We start from the raw sequence: 24,225 nt of genomic DNA, 5'->3' as shown, positions 1-24,225 counted from the left end.
AAGGAAGCGTTTCCGACCATATAAAGTATATATATTCTTGATCAGGATCAATAGCCGAGTCGATTTGGCCATGTCCGTCTGTCCGTCCGTCTGTCCGTCTGTCCGTCTGTCCGTCTGTCCGTCTGTCCGTCCGTCTGTCTGTCCGTATGAACGTCGAGATCTCAGGAACTACAAAAGCTAGAAAGTTGAGATTAAGTAAACAGACTCCAGGGACATAGACGCAGCGCAAGTTTGTCGAATCATGCTGCCACGCCCACTCTAACGCCCACAAACCGCCCAAAACTGTCACGCCCACACTTTTGAAAAATGTTTTAATATTTCTTCATTTTTGTATTGGTCTTGAAAATTTCTATCGATTTGCAAAAAAACTTTTTGCCACGCCCACTCTAACGCCCACAAACCGCCCAAAGCTGCCACGCCCACACTTTTGAAAAATGTTTTGATATTTTTTCATTTTTGTATTAGTCTTGTAAATTTCTATCTATTTGCCAAAAAACTTTTGGCCACGCCCACTCTAACGCCCACAAACCGCCAAAAACTGTCCTTCGCACTTACACTAGCTGAGTAACGGGTATCAGATAGTCGGGGAACTCGACTATAGCGTTCTCTCTTGTTGTGAATGAAAAAAGCTAGAGCTGGCGAGCTTTACTCCACCAGGAAGTGGAAAGCTCGCTCAATGCAACCAGCAGCAGCAGCAGCGGTGCGGCATTGAAGATGCTCCCGCAGAGAGAAAGTAGAAGTCTGCGATGGGAGGTGGCAGGTGGGCGATGGGTGGTGTATGGGTTTTGGTTTTTGGGCTGGTTGTTTTTCCGAGAGGGCTCTTGTGGGCCGAGCACGAGGTCTGGCATATGCCGCGTTGAGTCCAACGATTTTGTTTGTTTTGATTTCGCTGCGCTTCGGCCTTTGTCGTTGTCGTTGTAGCTGGTGCTAGTGCTATTGCTGCTACTGCTGTTTCCACTGCCTCTGCCACTCCTTCTGCTGCTGTGTGTCGTCGGCACTTTGGCATCGTGTTATTTTTATGCTTGCCCGCACGAGAAGCTGTCGCTTTCCTCCTGCCACTCGCCACACTTTCCACTTTTCCGCTCAGTCGACAGCAGGACATCGAGCAGTGCAAGTCGCGTGGTCGCGCTTTTGCGATAACTCGGCTGTGGTTGTTGCTCGTGTGACTCTGAATGCTACTGCTTCTGCAGTGGCACGTGAAGTTACTGTGCGGACTTGCTAAAGTTTCGATTCGTTGTCGTTGTCGTCGTCGTCTGCGTGTCCTTGCCGCATCCTTAGCCTTGCTCACGGTCGCCCGCCCGAGAGCCAATTGAATGCACTAGCCGTGTGGTGTGGTGGTGTGGGGCAGGGGACTAGAAGCCAGCATAACCCCGAGACATTTGCAATCCGTGCATTTGCATTAGCATAAAGGGCCTGGGTATTGACGCACAATCGCCGGATAACGAGAGATGCCATAAGCCCCGGAAAACCAACAGCCCAGCAAACCAGCAACACAGCAACCAAGGCTGCAGGTGCACCAGTGCCAGCGCCAGCAGCAGCGGAAGTGCCTGCCAACCGACAACAAGAAAATGCATTTAATTTTCCAGTAAAGTGAAACGCAGCAGAGATGAGCGAACGGGGCAGCGGGGGAGCGGTGACGGGGGGGCGGCATGCTCGCGTCAGTCCAACGCCAGGACGTGGCAGCAAGATTGCGTATACGCCGTGTCCGCGCTCCGAACCGCCGCAGGATCTGGCGCTCGCCGTTCCGCCGCCGCCGCGCAACTGCCTGGCCATCCCGATGTCCTCGCTGCAGACGGCCAACGGACCCGGCACAAAAGGTTAGTCTAGGTCCTTGGGTCAACCGATTGGTGCACTCTGCTTAACCCTCTAACAACCAAGGTCGGGTATCTTTCGATGCAGCTCTTCCTTGCTCCATTTTCCACGTTATGAAACTTTAAAGAGTTGCACAACCCATGAAGTTTTCCCCACGCCACCGAAATGTTTCGGGCTTTAATTATTAATTTGACTTTAGAGGTCTATTCGGAATGATATAGTAAACAAGAAATTACATGTGTCCTTAATTACTTACTAGGATACATTAAAAACACTTTTAAAATAATTATAAAGGTCAAGTTAAAATAGGTAGCTTTTACTTGCCTCTAAAAACTCAACTATACTTTTACCTATAATCCGAGTAGGTTACCACAATTTTTGTTGTTTTTTAAGAGACCTTACGATTAAGGTCCTATTTTAATGTGGGTGTTAGAGGGTTAAGCCTATATGGTCTAAGAACAAAGACACAGGTCTGGGAAAATGTCTTGTATAAGCATTTGGCATTAATGGGCTAATGAGCGTGTGGGGACACAATGTTTGCATGTAATTGTTGTAGTTGTTCCGCAGGGTTCTGAATTCTGTATTCAACAAGGAGACTGGCAATCGAAGCATTTGGCCCTGGCAATCAAAACGAATCATTCTCGAATGATACTTATTTTCACCTTGGATGGCTCACCCTTCCCTTCCCATCCCTTCCCTTTCCAACGATCGTCCCATTCCCTTTGATTCATTTTCCTCCTTCGCACAAATTTGCATGCAAGTTTTTTGCAGCTGGCGTTGGGCGGCACGTGACTTTGATTGTCATTTCATTGTCTTCGGCAATCATCAAAACGCAAACAGAAATTTTTCGATTTTAAAGAAACGCTGGGAAAAACTGCTGGGGAGCGGGGAAAATGGATGACAGAGGCCGACGCCGATGTCTGGCGCATCAAATCGATTGGCAATTTGTCAGCGCTGATTGCAAACAACGCGATATAGAGGAAAGTCCCCGGCAAGCTCAGGAATTTCTATTGCAGATCGCAGAATTAGATTTGCATGCAACCGAAATAGAATGCAGCGAAGTTGTGGGACCAGTAATCAAAACAAAAATCTAATTCTGGTATAAGCAAAATATGCTTTCGCGTTATATGCGTAGATTTCTTTTGAAAGTAACCGAAAGTCATCGTAAGAACAAGCTTACTTACATTATTTTAAGCAGAACATTGGTGTAATATAAATGAGTCACTTTTTCACATACCTATAATTTAAAACCTAATTGTTAGTATATAAATATGGGGGTATTATACTTTATATGATGGACTTACAATTAGGTTGCCTTCCTAAACAGTTAGCGTTTATCTGAAAAGTTTTAGCATTAGTTTAAGTTCCAATTCAGCTGAGACGAGAAATACAATCAGAAGTTTCAGAAATAACAAACGTAGTTTGATTATTGCGCCCTATATCCACATGAGCGCTTCAAGCGATCTAGACGCGTTTCCATTTATTTTGATAATGTGCGAAAATGAAGTGCCAGTAAATATCCCATTCCCATCCCTCACAATTAGGGGAAATGCAGTTTTCAGCTTTTGCAGCTGTCCACGCAGCCTTACGTATATGGCAAATAAAGCAATGCAAAGCCGAGAACAACGAAATCCGCCAACGGCAGTGCAACTTAATTTAAAATTTATGGTCCCATCGCCCGGCAAGAAAAGCAGAGCACCCAGTTTGGCCCACAACTATAACAACTATAACAAAAACGGCCAGCGAGCTGAGCGAATGCAGCAAACTGGAAAATGTTGTAAGCACACTTGCTCGTAATTATAATTATGCTCAAAGTGACCCACAAAGTACAAGTACTTGAGACGGGCGATTCATGGATACGGATACGGATGGATACATGTTGTTAATCTGACCCACTGAACGGGTCTGTGGCTGGAATTTAATAGAGGACACCTCCCCTCACCCAGGAGGGTTAATTAATATTTGCCCAGCCGGCTAGAAAATGTCAATATGAACGTCCTTCTCCCGCAAAGTAGGAAACAGAAAGCGCTTTTCTGTCGACGTTTTCTCGACGGCCAACACTGCGTATGATTTATGCAGCGTTTCCAGGAGCTGTTGCATATGCATGAGCAGCCTTTGCGAAGCCGCAAAAAATGCAGAACAAATTTATGGCGGTGGAAGCGAAATGGGAGTACAAATAGAACGGCATAACAATGCGAATTGCGAAAGGCTAACAAAACCGTAAATTGAAAAGCCAACCAGAAGGAAGGAAATCTAGTGGACAGCCACAGCCACCGAACGCAAATCCCCTCGAGTACTTTCAATATACGAAAACCCATTTAAATGCCTACCTACCCGCCGTTCAGGGTATTTTTTCGAGCCGAGAGCAACAGTCATTGGAAGCCTGCCAAACGCCAGAATCATTTGGTGTGGGTGCGGTGGCAAAAGGACGAGGACAGGAGCCACCTGGACAATGACAACGCTGATAAGTAGCTGGCGACATGGCAGACCACTTCATTTATCAAAATTTATGACTCTGCCAACATTCGCGTGGTAATTTGTGCCACTGTGTGGCCACTGCAGCTGTTTCTCTGGCCAACTTCCGCAATTGATACGCCATTCTCTTTTTTTTTTTTAATTTTCTTGGCCGGAATCGTCTTAGCCTTGGACTTTTGCAGCAGAGGTCAGGAATTGAATTGAATCTTTTGGCAGCGATTGTCACTGACAAGCAAAACCCACCGCCCGAAGCAGGGCTAAGGTCGAGCTCATTACAGCTGACTCCAGAGGAAAGGACACGGATGTCCTAGATGTATCTAGTATAAATACAGCTGGGCAGCCAAAGGCTGCTGTCACTCGTATTTGATGGCAAGTCGGATTAAATCTCAATGGGGATAAATTGTGTTTGGTGGCCGGCAGCCAAATGCTGGGGGCTTTGGGGATCAGATGGAATAAGAGCAATCGTAAGCTCTTCCATGAATCAACTGTAAACTTAAAATAAGTTAAACAAGCAGGATGCTTGTGTTATTAAGACTTAGTTGTGGTGCACTAAGCGATAAAATATATGAGTTTATTTTCGAAACTTAAAATTCTTCTTCGGCACTTTTTCTTCGTCGATGTCATGCCCTTTTAGGCACTTAAGTAGCTTAACCAACTCTTCACAATTTCTCCTCGTTCTTCCTCCTAAATCCACTTTGCGAACCTTATTCTTCACGCTCTGATTTATGCGGAAAGCAAGAATCCCATAAAGGAGTATGCTGGATGTTCCCTATATAAGTACGCTTATTTTAGCAATAAAAACCGTTAATGCATATGGCGCGGCATTTCGCGAAGCCCGGCTAAGGACACCATAAAACCCTTTTCAGCCATCCAGCCTCCAAATGTCTGCATTTACGATGGCGGATTACAGCGAGGACCCACTGCACCACACGCTCACGTGGAATTTATGGGCTGGCCACGCCCCCAATGGCTGCTCCTTATGGAGGAAGAATGATGAAGGACGGAGCAAATGAAATGAATGCCAAGGAATGGCTTTCCTCCTAGCTGAAACTTTCCTTCCTCCTTCTATGTTCCATTTTCAATTGAAAGTCACGTAAATAAAGGTCGGACTTTGGGGTGCATAAAAAAGAACTGAATATTCTAGATAATGAATATGCAACTTACAATAAATACATAGATGTACACTTCATACAGTGGCAACAAATAATATCAAATAGGAAATTTAAATATATATTTTTCTTAAGTTTTAACTAAGTTTTATCTAACTTACAACTAAATTTGGTTCTGTGTAGGAAATAAGCTCAACAGTTTGGCTAACATAGTTTCAATTTTACCGACTAACCCGAAAACTTACGGGCTTCAATGAGTTTTGAGCCAAGTCGGAAAATGTCTTGAAATTGTGCCTGAAATGGTGTCATGCAAAAATAAGCCAACAACTGGGAGAGTCCTTAAGCCAGGATCATGCTCTCCTCCCACCGATGCTTCTAATTTATTTAATTATTTATGCTTTTTCCTTGCTCTACGGCATGCAAATGCAATATAGATGCAAGGCAAGACGAAACAAAATTGAGTTTTCAAGTTGCATGGGCTAGCACAAGGATATATGGAAGGATATGTGTACACTCGTATACTGCAGGCATATTGGAGATGAATGCGAAGCTGTTAGGATGAAAAATCGCTGAGGGCGGCGCTCTGAAAAGCATTTCACTCGATTTTGCACACCCAGTTTTCCGGAATTGGGGTTTCACAATTTGTTGGTTTTGCGCCAAAGTTTCGACATTCATCACTGCGCTGGTGATAACCCATTCTAATGAGCCTGGCCAAGGACGAAGGACGTAGGACGAGGGATAGTGGAATTTGTTCCCCCTTGAAAAGGACAGAGTTCAGTTCTTGTGGGATAATTGATTTGTTTCAGCCGTTAGGCGAGATTAATGGGCTTTTCAGCTAATCTGAAGCAAATAAATACTTCACGATGGCCCCGGAAAGATTCATATTCATTTCAATAGCCCAAGAAATCGATGAAGGACATCGCATGGACACTCAAACCTAACCATAACAAACAGAAACCACATCCATATCCTACACCACTTTCTCTATCTAATTGCTTTTTGCGGCTTTCCTGGTCACCAGTATGTATGGCCAGTAAAAAAATTAGTCGCAAATTACAGCGGAAATTGACAAATTTGGAAAACAAGCGCATAAATAATAACCATAATTAGCAGCAGTTGACCATTCCGAAAGAACCACACACCAGACGGGGGGCGGAGTGGGTGTGTTTGGCCAGTCAAGGCCATGATTCCCATAAAAATATGGAATTTATGATGCCAGCTTAAAAACAAAAAAAAATTAAACGACTGTGTGTATAAAATTGATAGGAAAAGTGCAGACTGAGAACGATTATTCTAATTTAGTTTGGTTGTACTCTAAAAATTGGGCATATTTATTGATAGCTTTATATGCCAAATAAAAGATCAATACTAACCTGCCATTCATATTTCTATGATTTATTCTCAAAACCTTCACATATCAATCAACACTCATCAAAATGGTCTGTAACTTTTTGAAAGATTTATTTTTTAACAGCAAGCTTAATACAATTTAGCAGTAAATATAAATTTAAAAGCCAATGAATGATGTGGTTGATTTATGGTGTCAAAAGTACGCCATCCACAGCAGAGCAACCATTTTTGCATAATAAATTTCTCAATTTTTGATTTTGTATTGTTGGGGGGCTGTAATTTTTCGTGGCCCAAAAGATGTGTCAACGGCAGCCACATAAATATCCACTCGCTCCCTTGTTTTCAGGGTCTTGATTCCGGCGCTGCGTATGAATAATGACAGTAAAAATTAGTTGGGGATTTCATTTTGTCACACAACAATGAAACGGACAGAATGAAACGCAGCTGAGTGACAAGTCTCAAAGTCTCATATCAGCGATTATGGCCGAAAAAGGCTTTACACAAAATGCTATTTTAAGGCTAATTTATGGCCTATTTATGTGGCTACGTGAGGCAAAAAGGTGGCGGTTAAGGTGTTTGTGGCTCAGTTCCCGTTCAGAGTTCGCGAAGAAGTGCAGAATGTGTCAGAAGGCAGTGCAAAAAGCGTGGGAGATGAATAAATTCCAGCTGAGTATGGACTTTGAGCCAACTGTTCTGGATTGCGAAAGAACCAATACGAAGCGCACCAAATTGGCCAACCTGATGCACTGGCTCAAAAAGCTCAACGAATGCCCCCCGGAGCCCCTGAAGTGCGACTATATGAGTGAGTGGCACATTAACTCGGAAATATATTCGGTTTACCCCCTATTTGCCTCTAAGTGCAAACCGATTTCGTTTAATTTGTGAAAATGTTCCTCTACCCTCGCCCCTCGACCCTTCGCATTTTGTGCGTGCTCTTGGCCACTTGCCATCATTTCGGGATCGCATATAGCCGACTGTTTGTTATGGGAGGTTATGGCCACTTGTGTCAGCATCCCGTATAATGGTAGAATGATAGGGATTTATTTATACATCAGCATTTTGGCTCTTGCCAGTGTGTAACGCGTTTAATGCCACAATTTCCATGTGTGTGCGGCATAATTGCATATGCGAGCCACTTTATTGTGGTCAAATCTTATGCAAATGGCAAATATCCTGGCCCAGTGATTGGAAAATTGGCCAAAGGAAGTGCGGCTAATGGAAATTGACAATGATCTAGTGCCTTTTAATGGCTGGTTGTTCTAATATTATATGTCCGTTTTGAGTAATTGGTATTAGATTAGCGAAAGATATAATTTTAATTACTTAATTTGCTTTATAGATTAATGACTGGCTAATAATATTTATAAGAGTAACATCTTTTTATTTATTTAGTAACTTTTTCTGGTAAATAATATGATTCTTATTAAGTCATTCATATTTTCTCCCTATAATTCAACTCAAGGATCCATGTATCCTGACACTTTATTTCACTTTTGATAAAAGCATTAATTCTTTGTATATTTTTCAGAATTAAATACGAAACTATTGAACTGATAATTTAAATTTCATTCTATGTATTAAAACGCACAATTACATTTACATTTCAATAATATTAAAGACACTTTCATGAGATATTTTCAATCGACAAGCTGTTTAAAAGAATCTTTATCCGGTTGGGTGGCTTGAGTGAGTCCCAAAAAGCCATGTGCATCTGTTGTATGTTTAAATTGTATCCGTCTTGTCGGTTTTATAGCCACAAATAAATAATAGTAGAAAACTTGTTTACCATAAAAGTTTGCAGCACGTTCAAATGGGAGAATAATCAGCAAGTGTCGCCATAAACTTCGCTGCAGTTCCTCCTCTGGCTCCTCCTCCTTCTTCTCCTCCTGCGCACAGACATCGCCAGCACGCAGACACTCGCACTCACACACATACACTGGCAGACAAACTGGGAGGAAACCCACACACACACACACACACGTACACAGGCGCAGATGAACAAACAGTTTCCGGCCACAACATTTACGCGCATTTTCATTGCGATTTCGCTGCTGGTTTCGGCTGCCTTTTGGTATTTACACGTAATTTGCACAGCATTTTTCAATTTTATGTGCTCGGAAATGGTATGACGTCGTTATTTATGCTCTGCCTTTTGTGCCGGGCATTTCCCTTCATTTTTCCGCCTCCCTTTGCCTCCCTTTGCTATCCTTGCCGCTTTGATGTTGGCCATAAAGTGACGAAAGCAGCTGCGAAAATTGAAACTGATGCAGGCAGAGCCAAAATGCTGACACAGATTTACTTGCAATTTGCCTGCCATTTTCCCGATGCTATTCCAAGTTTTTTGTGGTGACTGGCGTTAATGGAATTTTAAATTCCATACCGTAAATGGGGGAAAAAGTTACCCGGCAGCTGACATCGGGGATACCCAGGGATTTGATTGGTATTTACTGCGTGATAGATCGATAGGCCCTCGTCCAGCTCCCATCCACCGCCAATAGCTCCTAGTTCCTAGTTTCCCTGCCCATCAATCGCATATCTCTGACGGTCCCTTATCAAAATCAAAACGAAAGCTACACCCGTTTTTATCATTTATCTGGACTGACAGCTCGGACACATGATGGCTGGCTGTTCGCAGCGGAGTAGAAATTTTCAAAGAAGTTGTCATGTGATTGTTAGTCATAAAATAAATAGTGGAGCTGTAGGTGTTAGGACACCTTCTTGACCTCAAAAAGCGCTTCAAGGACGATTCGATCTGTAAATTAAATGTTAAAGGTTTGGCTCTACTCCGTCTTTAAATACGTATAAAGATTATTGCCTCGAATTTTCAAATACCTAACGTTGTTTATGTCGTAAAAAGCTTTTTATATATACACATAAATATCTAACTAGACGTTCTGTACCAATGTAAAGCTAAAGTGGGTAGCAATTCATAAAATAAATCACATTATCTATTAACATGAAATGCCCATCCATCTAGACTAATGATCAGCATTCGAGCACACCCCCCGACACCCAGTAAACATCGGTTGACGGAGTCATGTTGTGACTGTCATCGCTGGCAGATTTAATAACCAAACTAGACATTGTCTAAACGAATGTCATAAATTAGGAACAGCGCTTTCATTTCCATTTAAATGTGGGCTGAGTGAATGGAAGCCACACAGCATAACTAACAATTAAGATAACATTTGCCTGGTTAAGCCAACTCAACCCACTGAAACTAAATTAGAGTTGAACTGCCGGGGGAATTTCAGTTTGGGGCAAATAGCTAGACACAACTACGTGCCAAGCACCAACTTGCTGGGGAAAATCAAGAACTTACGACCCGCTTAAACGCACAGCCAAATAAAACTAAAAGGCTGGGAAATACATACATATGAATACTGTACTCGTATAGCAGCAAATTTATGCACACGTTAAGCAGCTCATAACGGGCAACTTAAAAGCCAACTAAAGATTCACAATGGATGGGAAACGGGAAATGGCGACACTTCCTCCCACGAGGACCACTCAAGTGGGCCATGAAAACGGAATTCATTTAAATTTATGAAGCGTGGAAATTCATTTGGAGCACAGGTTTAAGTACGTGTCACTAGGCCAACATGTTCGTTCCCCTCGCTATTTGATAAAGCAGTAAATCAAGTCCGCGGAGAATATCTATGTGGTCATCAAACTTGGGTCAAAACTAAACCACAAAGGATCTCTAAAAGAAACACAAGGTGGAAAAAATATATAGGTATACACTATTTCAATGACCACAATGGTAAAGATAAACTCCATTTTTCTGAGTGCAGCATTGCGGTTTGTACTGCATTTCTTTGGCTGATTAACTTTGTTTTTGCCGAGCACTTAGCGGCAAGTTGCGTGTTTGTTTGCCGCAGTCCAAAATGCAGTAATGTTGCATGCAGCGGGAAATGGTCGGGGGTTAGACAGTTTGGTCTGTGGCAGGGTCATCTCACATAGGCAAGCCCCACTGCATGACAACTGCGGTGACCGGTGTCCTGGGCGCTGGGAAATGGGAAATGGAGGCGGCTTAGACACATGTAAATCACACCAAGTCCCCCGAGCTCTCCTGCCAGTTGAAGCCACAAAAATGAAAGCCTTTCAAATGCGGATGCACCTGGGCTTGGGATTTAGCCAGCTGCACAAGGAATTCCAACCAAATTTATGGTTCACTTTGCCGTAGGCATAAGTCTAAAACAAGAAATAAATATTCAAGGCTTCCTTTCAAGGTCCAAGATAATCGTGGTAACAAATGTATCCAAAAATATCCTTCAAATTAATTACGGGTATTTGGAAAATGTCAAAACCCCTTTACAGAGTCTGGTGGTAAATTGGTGTCGATAAACTTTGATTATATTTTAAAAACCAAACTGTTGGAAAATAAACTAGGTACCGTACAGAATTATATATACCCTATACAGTCAGCAACCAATTAGGCTGAAGCCACAGGACGAACAGCAAAAAGCAAATGACTTCCGGATGCCATGAGAAAACTTTTCCCTGAGCGAACTTTTAGGCAGGGGGAGGAATATCTGGCGGGTGGGGGAACTCCAGGAACAGGAACAACACTTAATCAATAAAAAGTCGAGCGGAGAACAGAGCACGCAGCACAAAAACAACACACCAATACAAAGGACTCAGCGGCTAACAGGAGCCATGAAAGGTATAAAAAGAGAAACGGAAAGCAACAAAACAAAAAGCTAGCCAATTGTGGATTGAAATAATAAGTACCCATTCCCAATGTATTATTAACTTTATATGTAAGATGGGGTATCTCATTTTCAGCTTTTGCTTTAAGCAACAAAAATATATTATTAAATGTTCGGTTTTTTTAACGAACCCGTTGAAAAACTAATATGCCCGCCAACTTCTAGCAATGCCCAAATAAGTGAGAACTCAGTCTGCGGGTTTTTATTTGTGGGCAGCTTTACGTTCTCGCTGTGTTTGTTTTATTTTTCTGCTTCAGAAGCATTTTCGATTTCATTTTCACTTGCTGTTAATTGGTCGAGCCGTGAGGACATAAAGCGTATTGCCACACATGAAATATATACAATGCAATAAATATTTGATTAATATACAACATAAACTATAGCCGGAGCGTCCGTTGAAAGTCCGTCCCACACGGCGTATACGCAACAAGTGACGAACAGGAGCTTTTCGCAGTGCTGCGATGTCTCTTGGCTGTAAAATTTCATAAGTTGAACAAAGTTAATGAAAAATGCTCGCCCAGCGAACGATGAGCGATCTGACATCGACCACATCGCCTTGTCAGCAGTCGCGTCGGCGGAAAAGCGGAAAAGCTCTCCAAGTGCCAGTTGATTTCTTGTCGCGTCGCAGGCAAAACGTTTTCACATTTCGTATGGTTTTCATATACCCTGCGGGTCACCGAAAAGAGCGTGTGTATATTGGAAAAGCATTAATGGCCGATAAGGTCCATCAATCGCTCTATTTATTGAACGATGGATGACTCATAAATAAGTGTCGCGCTTTAGGCATTTGAACGAGATATTAAACTAATTAGAATATTACGCATACGCCCCGAGCAAATACAAATAAAAATTCGTTACAAAACAACAAAGGTGTCACTGTGTCCTGTGTACGCTCGGGTTTTCGCTTCTGGCCACTTGAAACCAGTCGAAACTGGTTGGTCAGTGGGCCAAGAGCCACAAATGTGGGCCAAATGAAAATGCAAAAGAAATGTCATATATGTGCATAGGATATATATCTTGATAAGTGCCCATTTGAAGCAAAAATAACTACGAGTAAAGTGTTCGTCGGTCAAGTGACAAAAACACTGCAAATACCTGAGTGAAATTGAAACGCGGAAAACAAAAAAGCTCACACCATTTTAGATACAGTTGCTAAAGCAAGGAAATATGGAATGCTAAATAATAAATTTAAAACGCTTTTGATCTAATTTACCATTTCAGCTTGTAGCTTGTTTAGCTCCACATAAACGGGCTGATGTATCTATATGTATGTATGGCTATACGCAGATCCTGCACGATTCGCTATCATTCACGAAATAGTTCAGCAGAAATATATGCACACAAACACAATGCAGCTGTAGGGTTAAATTGTAGCCAAGGTCAAGGGCCGTAAATCCCATGACCTAGTACAAAAAAAAACACACAGCACGCGCAATTCCCCCCCAAATGAAAATCTAATTTTATAAATTTCGTGGCTCTATCTCTTGCTCGGTTTGTATTTTGGCAAATGCACAAAACGCAAAATTTGTGTGTCATTAGTTGTTTATTTCTGGCCAGAAAATTCCGCACAATTTTCTCCTCGGCTGGGTTATTACCTCTCACACTTGTCTCGCCTTTATGATTCAATGTGATATGTGGCCCCACTTAATGATGGACATTATTGCTGTGGCTCGTAAAGCGAATTAATTATACTCGTAGTTGGCCCAGCCACTTGAGAGTGGTGTAAAAATGTTTACGATCGAATTCCTTGTGGCTCTGCGTTTGATTTTCGCGTGAGTTGATGGCCTACGCGATTGACTTAGTTAATGGATTTAGCTGGGCTATCATCATCATCGGGTACCAAATGTGTGCAAAAGGAATAATGCTCAAGTAATACCCTTTGGCAGCTTAAGTAGAGGCACCACGGGGCGTATGAGCAATATAATGATAATATAATAAGTTTATTCGCCTTGAACTTTATGGTCTAATCATTTGGTGACTGTATAAAGATGAACTGAAATGCAATATGGCATATATTACATTGAGTTGAATAAATTATGACTTCTTTAGCTCGTAATTATATTTGAAGCTTTAGTTTGAGTTTTTGAAGTAATGCCAGCTGTCAAAGATTTCAATTAATTGAAAAGAGTATTATTGGAAAAGTTATATTTCACCTAATTCTGCTTTGCTGACTGTTACAAAATTTCCGTTAAGCTTTTCCTTTTTAATGCTTCATTTAAGCCAGCAGGCTGTTTATAAATTACCAACCCATTGTTGGCTAAGCACTTTTCAATTTGCGCCCGCCCACGCGTCCTGCCACGCCCCTTCGTTGTTTCAGCGAAAAGCTGTCCAAATTTATCGCACCAGGGCGATCAATAAGCGACCATAAAACTAATTACGCCGTGTCTTGAACTAATTAAACTCGCACAAACACACAGTAGTAATTGCAGAGCATTTCGATTTTTTTTCGCCTTTTTTCCCCTTTTATATTTTTGTACTTTTTGCGCTTCTTACGTGTCGTAGGGAAACTTGAGCTCGAGTTCGCGTATCCTGCAAGTAAACTCGGTTCGGTTGGGCTAAGTAATTTTGAGCCGGAAACTGGCAATTTCCGCTTGCCGTTGCCACACTCGCGTCCACTTACACACACACTTGTGTGTGCTCACTTAGCCCCAAAAAGGACTTGCTGCCTTTTCGTTGGCCAAATATATGTACAAGTCAACGAACTCGACGGGCTAAGTGTGAATTCGCGTGTGCGGGTCGAGTTAGAAAGCCAAGACTATGGCGAGAAAAAAATTGTTCAAAGATGAATATCACCATAACTCACGACATAATTATAATTATAGAAAGAGAAAACTATTGCTTGTTATTAAGATAAATAATATAGTCTGTCGACAAATACACTTCAATAACGAGCGCGCAAAGCCAATATAAATAATTAACTGTCTCTTCGTTCTGACTGTGTGGCCTTGCCAAATGCAAACAAATTGCGGGTCTTCTAAAACAGAAATTAAATTTAATACCGCCCCAAATAGGAGGGCAAACAAAAAGGCACTCGGCGAAAGCAATTCAAATGAAAACCCCGCAACGACAAATCAGATAACAAAGCGGGCAGGCACACGCACACAGATAAACACAACCCATCCCGAGCGGTCAGCAATTAGGAGAACCCACCAGCAGCAGCACCACCAACAACCCACCATCCACCGTACACCAACCAACAACCAACAACCACCACCCACCACCCACCGACATCAACAAGTTCACCCCACCAGACGCATTTGAGCCACCGAACTCACGATGAATTTAATGTTTCGCAAGAATTTTCGCGAGGGGGCCAGCAAAACGGGCGGCGGCGGCGGTAAGCTGCAGTCGAAGGCCAACAGGACGAAGCGCTCCCGGGACATGGGACTCGTCCAGCAGCCGGAGGAGATCCACTACAGGACCCACCTCTTCTTCTCGCCCAACCGACCTGGCTACGATGTGGGCGAAGGTAAATTGTCGTTTGCCTTGCACAACGCAGGCACAGAAGCAGCAGCAACAACAACGCCATTGCGAGTACAGTAGAGCGTCGAAAGGGTGAACAGCGCACTTCGTGTATTGCTTACTATATGAAGTGGAACAAAACAGATACATGAACAGATACAAGCTTATATTTATATATTTATATTTATATACTGTCCTATGCAGTTATATGTAGCAGTTATTAATTTCCCCATTTCATTTACTATCTATCTAGTAAAATCTGGCTCTAAATACACCAAAAAGGCTGTCCCAGTTTTGTTCATGATATTTAATTTAGTCGCCCTGTTCACTCTTTCGACTGCTTAGTGTCGGCATTTAAACCTAGCGTACATTTCAATCATGCACAAACATGGCTCACTATTCCTCTCACTCCCTCCACCTCCACCCCTATCCCTGTCTCTGTCCCGCCCCATTACTTTGGTCCTTTGTAGCCGCTTGAGCCTGGCCCTCAGTTACTTGTGCTCCATTAACCAGACATTTGCATTTCAGCCATTGCAGGGCATCAGGGCATTCAATTGAAATGTTTTTATCAATTCCACAAACGGCCTCCTGACAGGTGGGGCCATTTATTATGGCGCCCTAATTGGGGCTCAGTTTAGCAGGGGCGTGGTATATTATTTATATAACGTGAGACTGAGTGTGTCACTAATTGAATGGTGGGAAAAAGTGCCTTATTGAGTTTGAATTGATGGTAAGGCAAAGTTTCAACGTGTTCATTAACGAACTATTAAATAATCAATAACAAATATTTGCCCCTTAGCAGAGATTAGATAATAACTTTTAATTTTGTCATATATATAAATAGCTCTTTAAGATTCAACTTTATGCCTTTCTGAAGTATACAGATCAGGCATTAGATATGTTAAAAATTGTATAATAACTACCAAAAAAGATTATTTCAAATTGGTATTTATTGTTAGTAATATGAAATTATATGGAAACATTTGATTAGAAGACAAATGAAATGAAACACTTGTTATTTCCTATTTGTTGCTAAATATTTTATGCATTACTAACTTAAGGGAACTTAATTACATTCGTGCTACTTTGTGCGTGAGAGTGTGTGTGAAGAGGTGAGTGTGTTAGTGCCAGCATCAGCTAATCTTGCAGTTTACAGTTGGCTTGGCTTGGGGGCACTAAGCTCGCACAGAAGGCAAAGGCAAGAGCGTATGTAAGTTTGGGTTCTATAACAATATCTGCACACCCATTCCCTTTTGGCAATGGCCTTGAATCTGGGCCAAAACGCAAGGTCCGTGGAGTTCTTTGGCAGCAGAGCCTACTAACCCACGTAACTGGTGAATGTGTCTAGTTTTGGAGCACACTGTAAATAATATCAGCAAACGAGAAGGAACTTCATTTTTAAAGTAAACGGGAAGATTACGGTGGCTATACTGTATCCATGGAATATTTTACAAATGTCTTTGAACTCCAGTTACATTTAATATACCACTTAAAATGTATTAATTAGGAACAATCTTCTAAAAGCGTTTAATTTTTAAATCGTATATACAAGGCAACGTTAAGAACGCTTCAAACGGTTTCCTAAAAAATAAAATTATTAAAGAACTTTTTTCTTGTAAATATTTATAAAATAAATTATTTAAAGTGTAATATAAAAAGTTTAGCATATCCTTTTTTCTTTTAAATAGGGATAACGGACAAACTTAAAATATTTTCAGAGAATCCTTTAAGCCGCCTTTGTCCCTTCTCGAGTGCACAAATATAAAATAGCCATCATATCCAACAAACGAAACACAGATTACGATTTAACCAAAAACACACCCTCATTTCCCCACACCCGCCCGATTTTCTAGGTTTCCAGTTGTTCTGTTGTTCTGTGTTGTTTGCTGTGTGTGTTTTGTGTTCTTTGTGTGCATATAAAGTATCGAGAGCCTCCAATTTTCAGAACGATGTAGCGCCCTGTCAGGCATCCCGAGCACCCCGCTCTCGAGCACCGCCCCCTCGCTGGCCCTGCCCGGCAACCTGCCCTACGAGCTGGACATTCCGCAGCCGCTGGTCGACCGGCGGCCGTCCGTCTCCCTGATGCGCTGGAGCAGCAGCGGACCGGGTACGGAGTGCAACAGCAACGGCAACAGCGCCAGTAACAGTTTGATCCGCCTGCAACAGCAGCAGCAGCAGCAGCAACTACAGCAGCAACTGCAGCAGCAGCTGCAGCAGCAAATGCAGCAGCAGCAGCAGCAACATCTATTGGCAACAGCAACAGCAACAACACTGGGGTACGCTGATGCAACAGTGGCCACGGCAACAACAACATTGCTAGCGGCCGCAGCTGCAGCCACGCGGCAAGGTTTGAGTCCCCCCTGAAATCGAAATATAATTGAGAGCCCCATCTGATGCGATCTGATACGATCTGATGCGATCTGATGTGATCTCAACTATAGTTGTTGTTGTTGCTGCCCAAACTTGATCAACATTAATGTCATTTGCCAGCCAGCTCACCCCAAAAACCATAGAGATAAAACACACTGACACACTCAAACACAAACCCTATATGTTGCACCCCCTATCCCAAAAAGAAAACACCCTAATACCACCCCAAGTTTCCCCAATTAACGTTTGTTGCACGTTTCACGTAGCTAACCCTCGAGAGTTCCGATTTCCAAGCCGGATATTCTACAAATACTTCAATTTTACTTCCACTGTTGCAAGTTCTGTCTTGTTTCCGTTTCCGTTTCCAGTTTCATTTCTGTTTTGTGTTTCCCGTTTTCCACATCTGAATGTTGGTGATTAACTAGTGAAAATACTGAAAGCTAGACACGTTCTCAGAGACGCCACGCTTTCAGTATTTCGCCGCAAGCTTCTGGGGATTCACATGCACCACAACAAGAGCTCTGGTATCGACATCCTTTAACTCCAGCTAATCGCATATTAATCGCAGCCTGAAAGAGGATCTTAAGGCTACGCTTTGACTCGATCATCATGGGCTTGCCGAAAGCTGAAACGTTTTTTGAATATTTCTATAACTAAATGGCTAACTGTTGTGGCATTGCATTTTCGAGGGCCCTACTAATAGTATCTCACTGTACGTTACAGTGAACTTTGGTGGCGGCGCCAACTCGGGAGTCACACGAGCGGAACCTATCTCATTGGCCACCCTGGATCGCGACTGCTTCATCATTCCCGTACACAGTGTGGACCGATTCCTGCCAGCTGGCATTCCTGTGAGTATTTTACTTCTTCTTATATTTTATGTTTAAAATAATTGGATTTGAGCTGGGACTAATGTATAGACTCCCTCTGCAGCTGCCCGCCTTAAGTGCCGATGGTAAGGCCACAAGCCCTCTTAGTGTCCTGGAAGTCTCCGATCCGAAGCTGTGCATCCTGGTGCACTTGATGAGTCCTCTGGAGGCCATCGATCCGGTGATGGAGTCGCCACTCGCGCATCCGCTGCTCAAGCAGCGCTCCATTGCCGCCGAATTGGTGACCGAAGTGCAGCAGGCCAACACGGCAGTGGGCGGAATGCTGCTGGCCAACATGGAGAAGAGTTGTGAGTGCAACCTGGGTAATCTGACTCTAGATACATTTCATATTGATTACACTTTTCCCAGCCGAATTCCCCTTCATCTCGTACTACCTGATCAACACGCTGCAGACGGATCCTTCCAGCTTCTATGCTGGCCTGCGCGTCTCCTCGCTGTCCAAGTTCGAGCCAAAGGCTCTCAAGTGAGTGCTCCAATCCGGGCTCTGAATTGCCCAATCTCAATCTCGCCAATCTAAATGTTTCGATTCATTGCCAGATACACTGCCGCCCACACACTGGACCTGTACAGCGAGGTGGCGGCCATTTGCCGCCCGCCGCTGGTTTTGCCCTCCAACGAGGTGGGCAGCTTCAAGAAATCGCAGACCGCGGCCACCGGCTACATTATTAGCGTGTTCAAGGTGGGATAGTAGTGGCAGTCCAAGCGGGATTGGGTTCCATCATGAAAAATTCAATTTTAATTCCGCAGGTTTTCGAGGGCGACGATGGCGAACGATTCGAAAAGAACTGGCTCTACTGGACTGGAGCCCGGATGTTGTACAGGTACACTTGAAGAAATAGTGTCTCTATGAGGATATATTGATAGCTGTTTCACATAATGTTTTCATTTTGAGATACACTTATAGATGGCACTTATAGATTTCCTTTGCAACCAAAGATTCTGTAGAGTCTAAAGTCCTTGCTTGCAACTAACACAAATGCCGCTGCAGACAATGATTTCCCCTTGTGTAGTTCCCATCTATAAATGTTCTTTACACCATTGCATGTGGCGCTTATACGAAGTCTGACTGCCGCTCCACTCCACTCTCGTTTCAGGTACCTGCCACGTGCCGCGGGCCTGAGGCGCATCGCCCTGCACAAGAGCACCTCGCAGAAGGGCGACAAGATGTATCTGCTGGTGTGCGAGTGCGCCGAGCTGCTGAAGGACATCTCGCTGGCCGCCTTCCTGATTCCGGCGCTGCGGGCGCGGCTGTGCGGCTACACCGGACTCTATCGACCAATACAGGCCTTTTAGTCTAGAGCGCCGGAGCCACGTATTTTTCTATCTGTATCTGTACATAGCGGATCTGGAGCTAAGCCATAGCTAATGCGAAACAAGCACTGCAATGTGAAGGAAACTGCACCTGTTACGTGATTCTAATTCGATATTAACTAGGCCTATACAAATTTTTCAACTTTCTCTACTAAGAGTCGGCATTATCAGCGCTGCTAGGGAACCCGCGATTAGGCATCTTACTTAAGTAGTAGACAATATACTCAAGGCAACTTCATATCGTGTGCTAGGTTTTTCTATAAATCATATAGAGGCAAGCCCAATTAATAGGACCATATCTAGTGTGAGTTGGTAGCGAAGAACTTCCATTTTAGCCCCAACAAATAGAGATTCAGTGGGAACTATATATATGTATACCGATATATCCTAGTAGTAAATCACCTATTTGAACGCTGAATTTTGCGCTGAAATGTAGGCTATGAAATCTGCAAACCAAGAGTCAATTCTTAGCATTAAAAAACCTAAAAGATTGTCGAGCTGGGGAATGAATGCAATTGAAAGGGTTTCATCAAAGGGATGGGGGATGTAGCTAACTTTGCCCAAATCTAACACAAATCTGCCAAAGATATAAGCAAATCTAAACATAATTTGAGTCAAACAATTGTTTAAAATTGCAAATTTTATATATCTAAGCAAATGATTAAGCCAAATAAGATTTTCAATCAAAACATTGACTAATTATTGCTTGGCTGCAGCTTGCCACTTACACTTTAGGACTTAAACCGTACATAAAAGCATACATTTATGACAATTGTAAATAGTCTTTGCTCCGAATACACAAATATTTGAGAATTATATAATTTTGCACAATAACAACAGAATCAAAAAGTGCTGTGATAATTAAACTAAAGCCGAGCAGAGCCGCAAATGCAAAGAACATAATGAAACCCATGAATAGGGATAGTCCCAGCCATAGAACCTAATTTGACCCAGTCAAAGACAATATCATTTAGCTAACATTGAATATTCACTGTGGTTTTTTTTTTCCAAAACAAATCCAATTATTTAGATAACCAAAAAACAGATAACTCTCAATGCTTATGCTAAGCCTAAAGCCTAAGAATATATTAATTACCAAATGTTCGAAATTTTTTGTCACATCTTGAGCTGCAAGCTTGGAGCGCGTTTAGCATTAATAATAAAGCGTAACACTGAAATACACTAAACTGGTCCTCTAGCCATTATCCATTAGCCATTAGCCAAAGATATTGTCGAACAAGTATCCGCCACGTGGGCTCTTAAAGTCCGCCTCGCGTTTCCGATGGAGTATGTAGGCCTCGAACTTTTGCGTCTGCAGCGGACCCCAATTGGCAGTGGGTTGCATGGCCATTCGGAATTTCTGTGGGGTTTAAGAAACAGGTTGTATTTATATTTCTAAAGATACATGTATACACCGTTTGCTTACACTGCCAAAAGTCTTCCCTGGCTGCTGGAAAATCGTGACCAAAGCCCAGAAGGGCAGCTGCAGCACACCCAGTCCCCAGATAATCCAGCCAGCCATATAGTAGTCCGCTGGATACTCAACCCCTCTGTACGTCAGCGGTTCGTAGCTGAAGAGCATGTAGACGAGGACCAGGAACATCAGCCCAGGTGCCACAAGGGCCCAGCAGATGCGCCAGTAGAAGCCAGTCTTCACATTCAGCATAAACTCAATGTCGCTGCAGATGCGCTTCACGCCGTAAATCCAGCCCACGGCCAACAACTCTGCGATGGCTAAGACCAGGGCTATAAAGGTGCAGCCATAAAAGTCGACGAGATTCAGTACGAACTGTCCGCCCGGAGTCATGTACACCAGGCCACACAGGAATCCAACTATCGAAGTGCCCAGGGCTAGCAGCCAATGCGGCAAGTGGGTGAATCGATCCTTAACCACATTCACCACAGCCGAGGCCATTCCAATATTCGATCCTATGCCCAACACCAGCAGCATGAAAAAGAACAGCACGGCGAACAGTTGGGGAAGGTACTTGAACTTGGCAATGGCCTCCGGATAGGAAATGAATGCTAGTCCAGCTCCACCCTTGACCACCTGCGAAATATCCTCGGTGTTGGTCTCGAAGGCCAGGTTGCCCAGGATTCCAAAGATGATGCAACCAGCCAGAATGGACGTTAGCGAGTCAATGGTGGTGATTATTATCACATCCCTGGAAAGGCATGGTTCATAAAAGTGATCTAAAATTACCGATCTGAGCTTACTTGTGTACATTCTTGTTGAAATCGTTGAAGGAGGCGTACATGACCAGGGTTCCGAAGCAGATGGCCAGCGAGAAGAACATCTGGGTGATGGCCGCGTACCACACGTGCGGATTGAGTAGCTGGGACCATTGGGGTTTCAGGAAGTACACAATTCCCTGCCAGGCACCTGGCAAAGTGACCGCCCGGATGAACAGTACGATCATGATCACGTAGGGAAATAGGGCCAGGAAATAGGAAGCTTTCCCAGAACTGCGAATGCCTTTTGACAAAACAGTGCCAATGATCACCCAAGTGGCCAAGAGGCACAGGACCAGATCCCAACTGGGAGTACCCAGTCCACTATCCTCCAGCGTTTCGGGCTCCCTTAGAACCGTTTGCCTGTTTTATTTGGGTAGGTAATTAAGGATACCATGTTTCAGAACGTTCCTCCAAACTCACGTGAAAAACAGCTCGGCGGAGGAAACCCCCTGCACAATGGATGAGTCATTGGCAGCTGTGACTCCTGTGGCCACACAACTTTTGCCCCATTCCACCAGGCAATATGTCCAGGGCAGGACCTCGCTGAAACTGGCCACCAAATACCTGATGGTCAGGGCCATAATGCAGGCGTAGTAGGTGGTGGCCAAGGCGGTGGAATACACCTGACCATAGGCAATTCCTGAACGAAAGACAGAAATAGCAACCAGCACAGGAATAAATTCCATCAAAGTTACCCCTCATTATAGGCGCCATATCAAAGGCCCTGATGCAGCCACGGCTCGAGAACTGCCCAATGATGACCTCCAGATAGTAAACCGGTCTGCCAATCAGCAGCAGCACAATCACATAGGGTATCAGAAAGGCGCCACCGCCGTTCTCCAGCGCAATGAAGGGAAACCGCCAGACATTGCCGAGGCCCACGGATAGGGCGATGCAGGAGAAGAGGAACTCCACTCCCCTGCTCCACTGATCGCGCTGGCCGGAGGACTCCGATTCCGCCTCACAATTTATGGTAAGCTTTTGAGGCGCAGGATATGTTATGCAAGTCCTACGTCCAATGGCTCCCAGGACACTCACCTCTTCGCCCTCCGCGGTGTACACCACAGTACTGATGCCATCCTGTAAGCCTGTATGTACTTCACTCGTTCCTTGAGCTACCTGCATGTTTCGCCGGAGTTTCTGGTATTCTGCAGCATCGTCCATTATTTAGGTTTACGGCTAATTTGAGGTACAAGACAACAAAATGAAATGCAGGCAGCAGACAACACAAAAGCTCAAATGCATCCGGATGGACGGCCACAAGACACAAAACACTAGACAGGCTGGAGCACAATAGCTCAGTTTATATAGATCGGAGGATCAGTAATCAGTATATCAAGTATCATGGCGCTTAAGGGCTCGTCACCAAAACACGCGATAAAGCAATTTCCAGTTCGCCAAAAACTAGTTGGTTAACAATGTGGAGCTAACGTCAAGCGTTGACAACAGGTGACTTTCGTTAATTCGTTAGTTTATGAATTTGTTTACTCTGAATTTTATAGCTTTTGATCGTTGAGCTGGCCCAAAAATAGAAATTCGAACTTAATCCCCATTTATGATGACCGTTATCGGCAGAAATTTGCATATCTAGTCATTGATGAAGAGCCAGGCTTGCTACCTTGTTGACAAGATATCACAGCTCATTTATTCTTCAATAGCATACCAAGCTGGTTGTCAAATCACTTTCATACAAATCAGAAATCTGTATTAATCCGAATTAATTATACCTATCTCAAAATGTAATTTATGAGTCTTGCTGCAGTTGGCTGATAGGCAAAATCGCAAAAATGGCAATCATCGACAGTTCAACGCGACCACAAATCACAGCACTTGACATGTCTTCCATGTTCTGCAGCTCTGGCACCAAGGTGCATATGTCCAAATATTTGTGGAATCCGAAGAATTGCCAGATGAAGCTCTTATCTGAATGCATGGCTGCAAAGTGTTAGGAGCCAAATTTACACACGGTTCGTCAACCCAATTCAAATCTAACAGCCAGACGAAAAATGTTGACACAAGCTCTTGAAAAAGATTTGGGTGCTTCATATGTGGGTTGCCTTATCACAATTGGCCGGGATCAAGGTATATAGCCAAATTTTGTGGGAAGAATTTCTTTTATCTCATTCTAAAAACGCACTATTTGATCTGCAACCAGCACTAAAACACCACAATAAATTTATGAGCACCTCGGGAACATACACAATCTAGACTCCTAAAAACGAACCGTTCTTAACGAGCTGCCTGATGCGACTAACCGACATGTACCAGATAATCTACTAGGAAACCTATGGAACCCACTTAAGAGCAGCGGCACAAGCTGATTCTTATAACGAAAAAGCATCCATACATGGTTCCTGAAGAACCAGTATTCAAAATATTTGAATGAAAAAGTACGCATGTTTTTAATTCCTATGAATGTATATGGAACTTCGACCCTGCCCTGAAAATCCAAATCATCTCAATTAAGCGTGCCAGTTTCAGACTCCTAAACCAATCGTA

The 24,225-nt window shown here is 43.4% G+C and overlaps 2 protein-coding genes across 14 annotated transcripts; one reads left to right on the top strand and one right to left on the bottom strand.

Moving 5' to 3' along the window:
• Positions 1-1,067: 1,067 nt before the first annotated feature.
• On the top strand, positions 1,068-20,678 carry LOC6530154 (AF4/FMR2 family member lilli). Of its 11 annotated transcripts, none has more exons than XM_039371877.2 (9): positions 1,073-1,817; positions 14,756-14,927; positions 16,866-17,267; positions 18,014-18,141; positions 18,224-18,467; positions 18,529-18,643; positions 18,718-18,859; positions 18,928-19,001; positions 19,275-20,678. In XM_039371877.2, exons 1-9 carry the CDS (start codon positions 1,650-1,652, stop codon positions 19,471-19,473), a joined length of 1,644 nt encoding a protein of 547 aa, XP_039227811.1. In that variant the 5' UTR covers positions 1,073-1,649; the 3' UTR covers positions 19,474-20,678. The 11 variants fall into 11 exon arrangements, with proteins under 11 accessions (XP_039227817.1, XP_039227811.1, XP_039227812.1 ...); XM_039371880.1 differs by having other exon boundaries at positions 1,075-1,817; positions 16,866-17,027; XM_039371879.1 differs by lacking the exon at positions 1,073-1,817 and adding an exon at positions 7,600-12,145 and having other exon boundaries at positions 14,281-14,927.
• On the bottom strand, positions 20,542-24,180 carry LOC6530153 (sodium-dependent nutrient amino acid transporter 1). Of its 3 annotated transcripts, none has more exons than XM_002091059.3 (6): positions 22,765-24,180; positions 22,422-22,704; positions 22,147-22,366; positions 21,709-22,086; positions 20,918-21,656; positions 20,542-20,851 (listed from the first exon to the last, which is right to left on the bottom strand). In XM_002091059.3, the coding sequence occupies exons 1-6, from the start codon at positions 22,888-22,890 to the stop codon at positions 20,708-20,710; spliced, it is 1,890 nt and encodes a 629-aa protein (XP_002091095.1). In that variant the 5' UTR covers positions 22,891-24,180; the 3' UTR covers positions 20,542-20,707. The 3 variants fall into 3 exon arrangements, with proteins under 3 accessions (XP_002091095.1, XP_039227810.1, XP_015052606.1); XM_039371876.1 differs by having other exon boundaries at positions 22,422-22,905; positions 23,926-24,180; XM_015197120.2 differs by having other exon boundaries at positions 22,422-24,180.
• Between the last annotated feature and the right edge of the window lie 45 nt (positions 24,181-24,225).

This window comes from Drosophila yakuba, chromosome 2R (assembly GCF_016746365.2).
Source record: "Drosophila yakuba strain Tai18E2 chromosome 2R, Prin_Dyak_Tai18E2_2.1, whole genome shotgun sequence".
In the NCBI taxonomy this organism is placed as follows: Eukaryota; Metazoa; Arthropoda; class Insecta; order Diptera; family Drosophilidae; genus Drosophila; species Drosophila yakuba.
The sequence above is the reverse complement of the archived record's forward strand: the minus strand, read 5'-3'. Positions and strand labels throughout refer to the sequence as shown.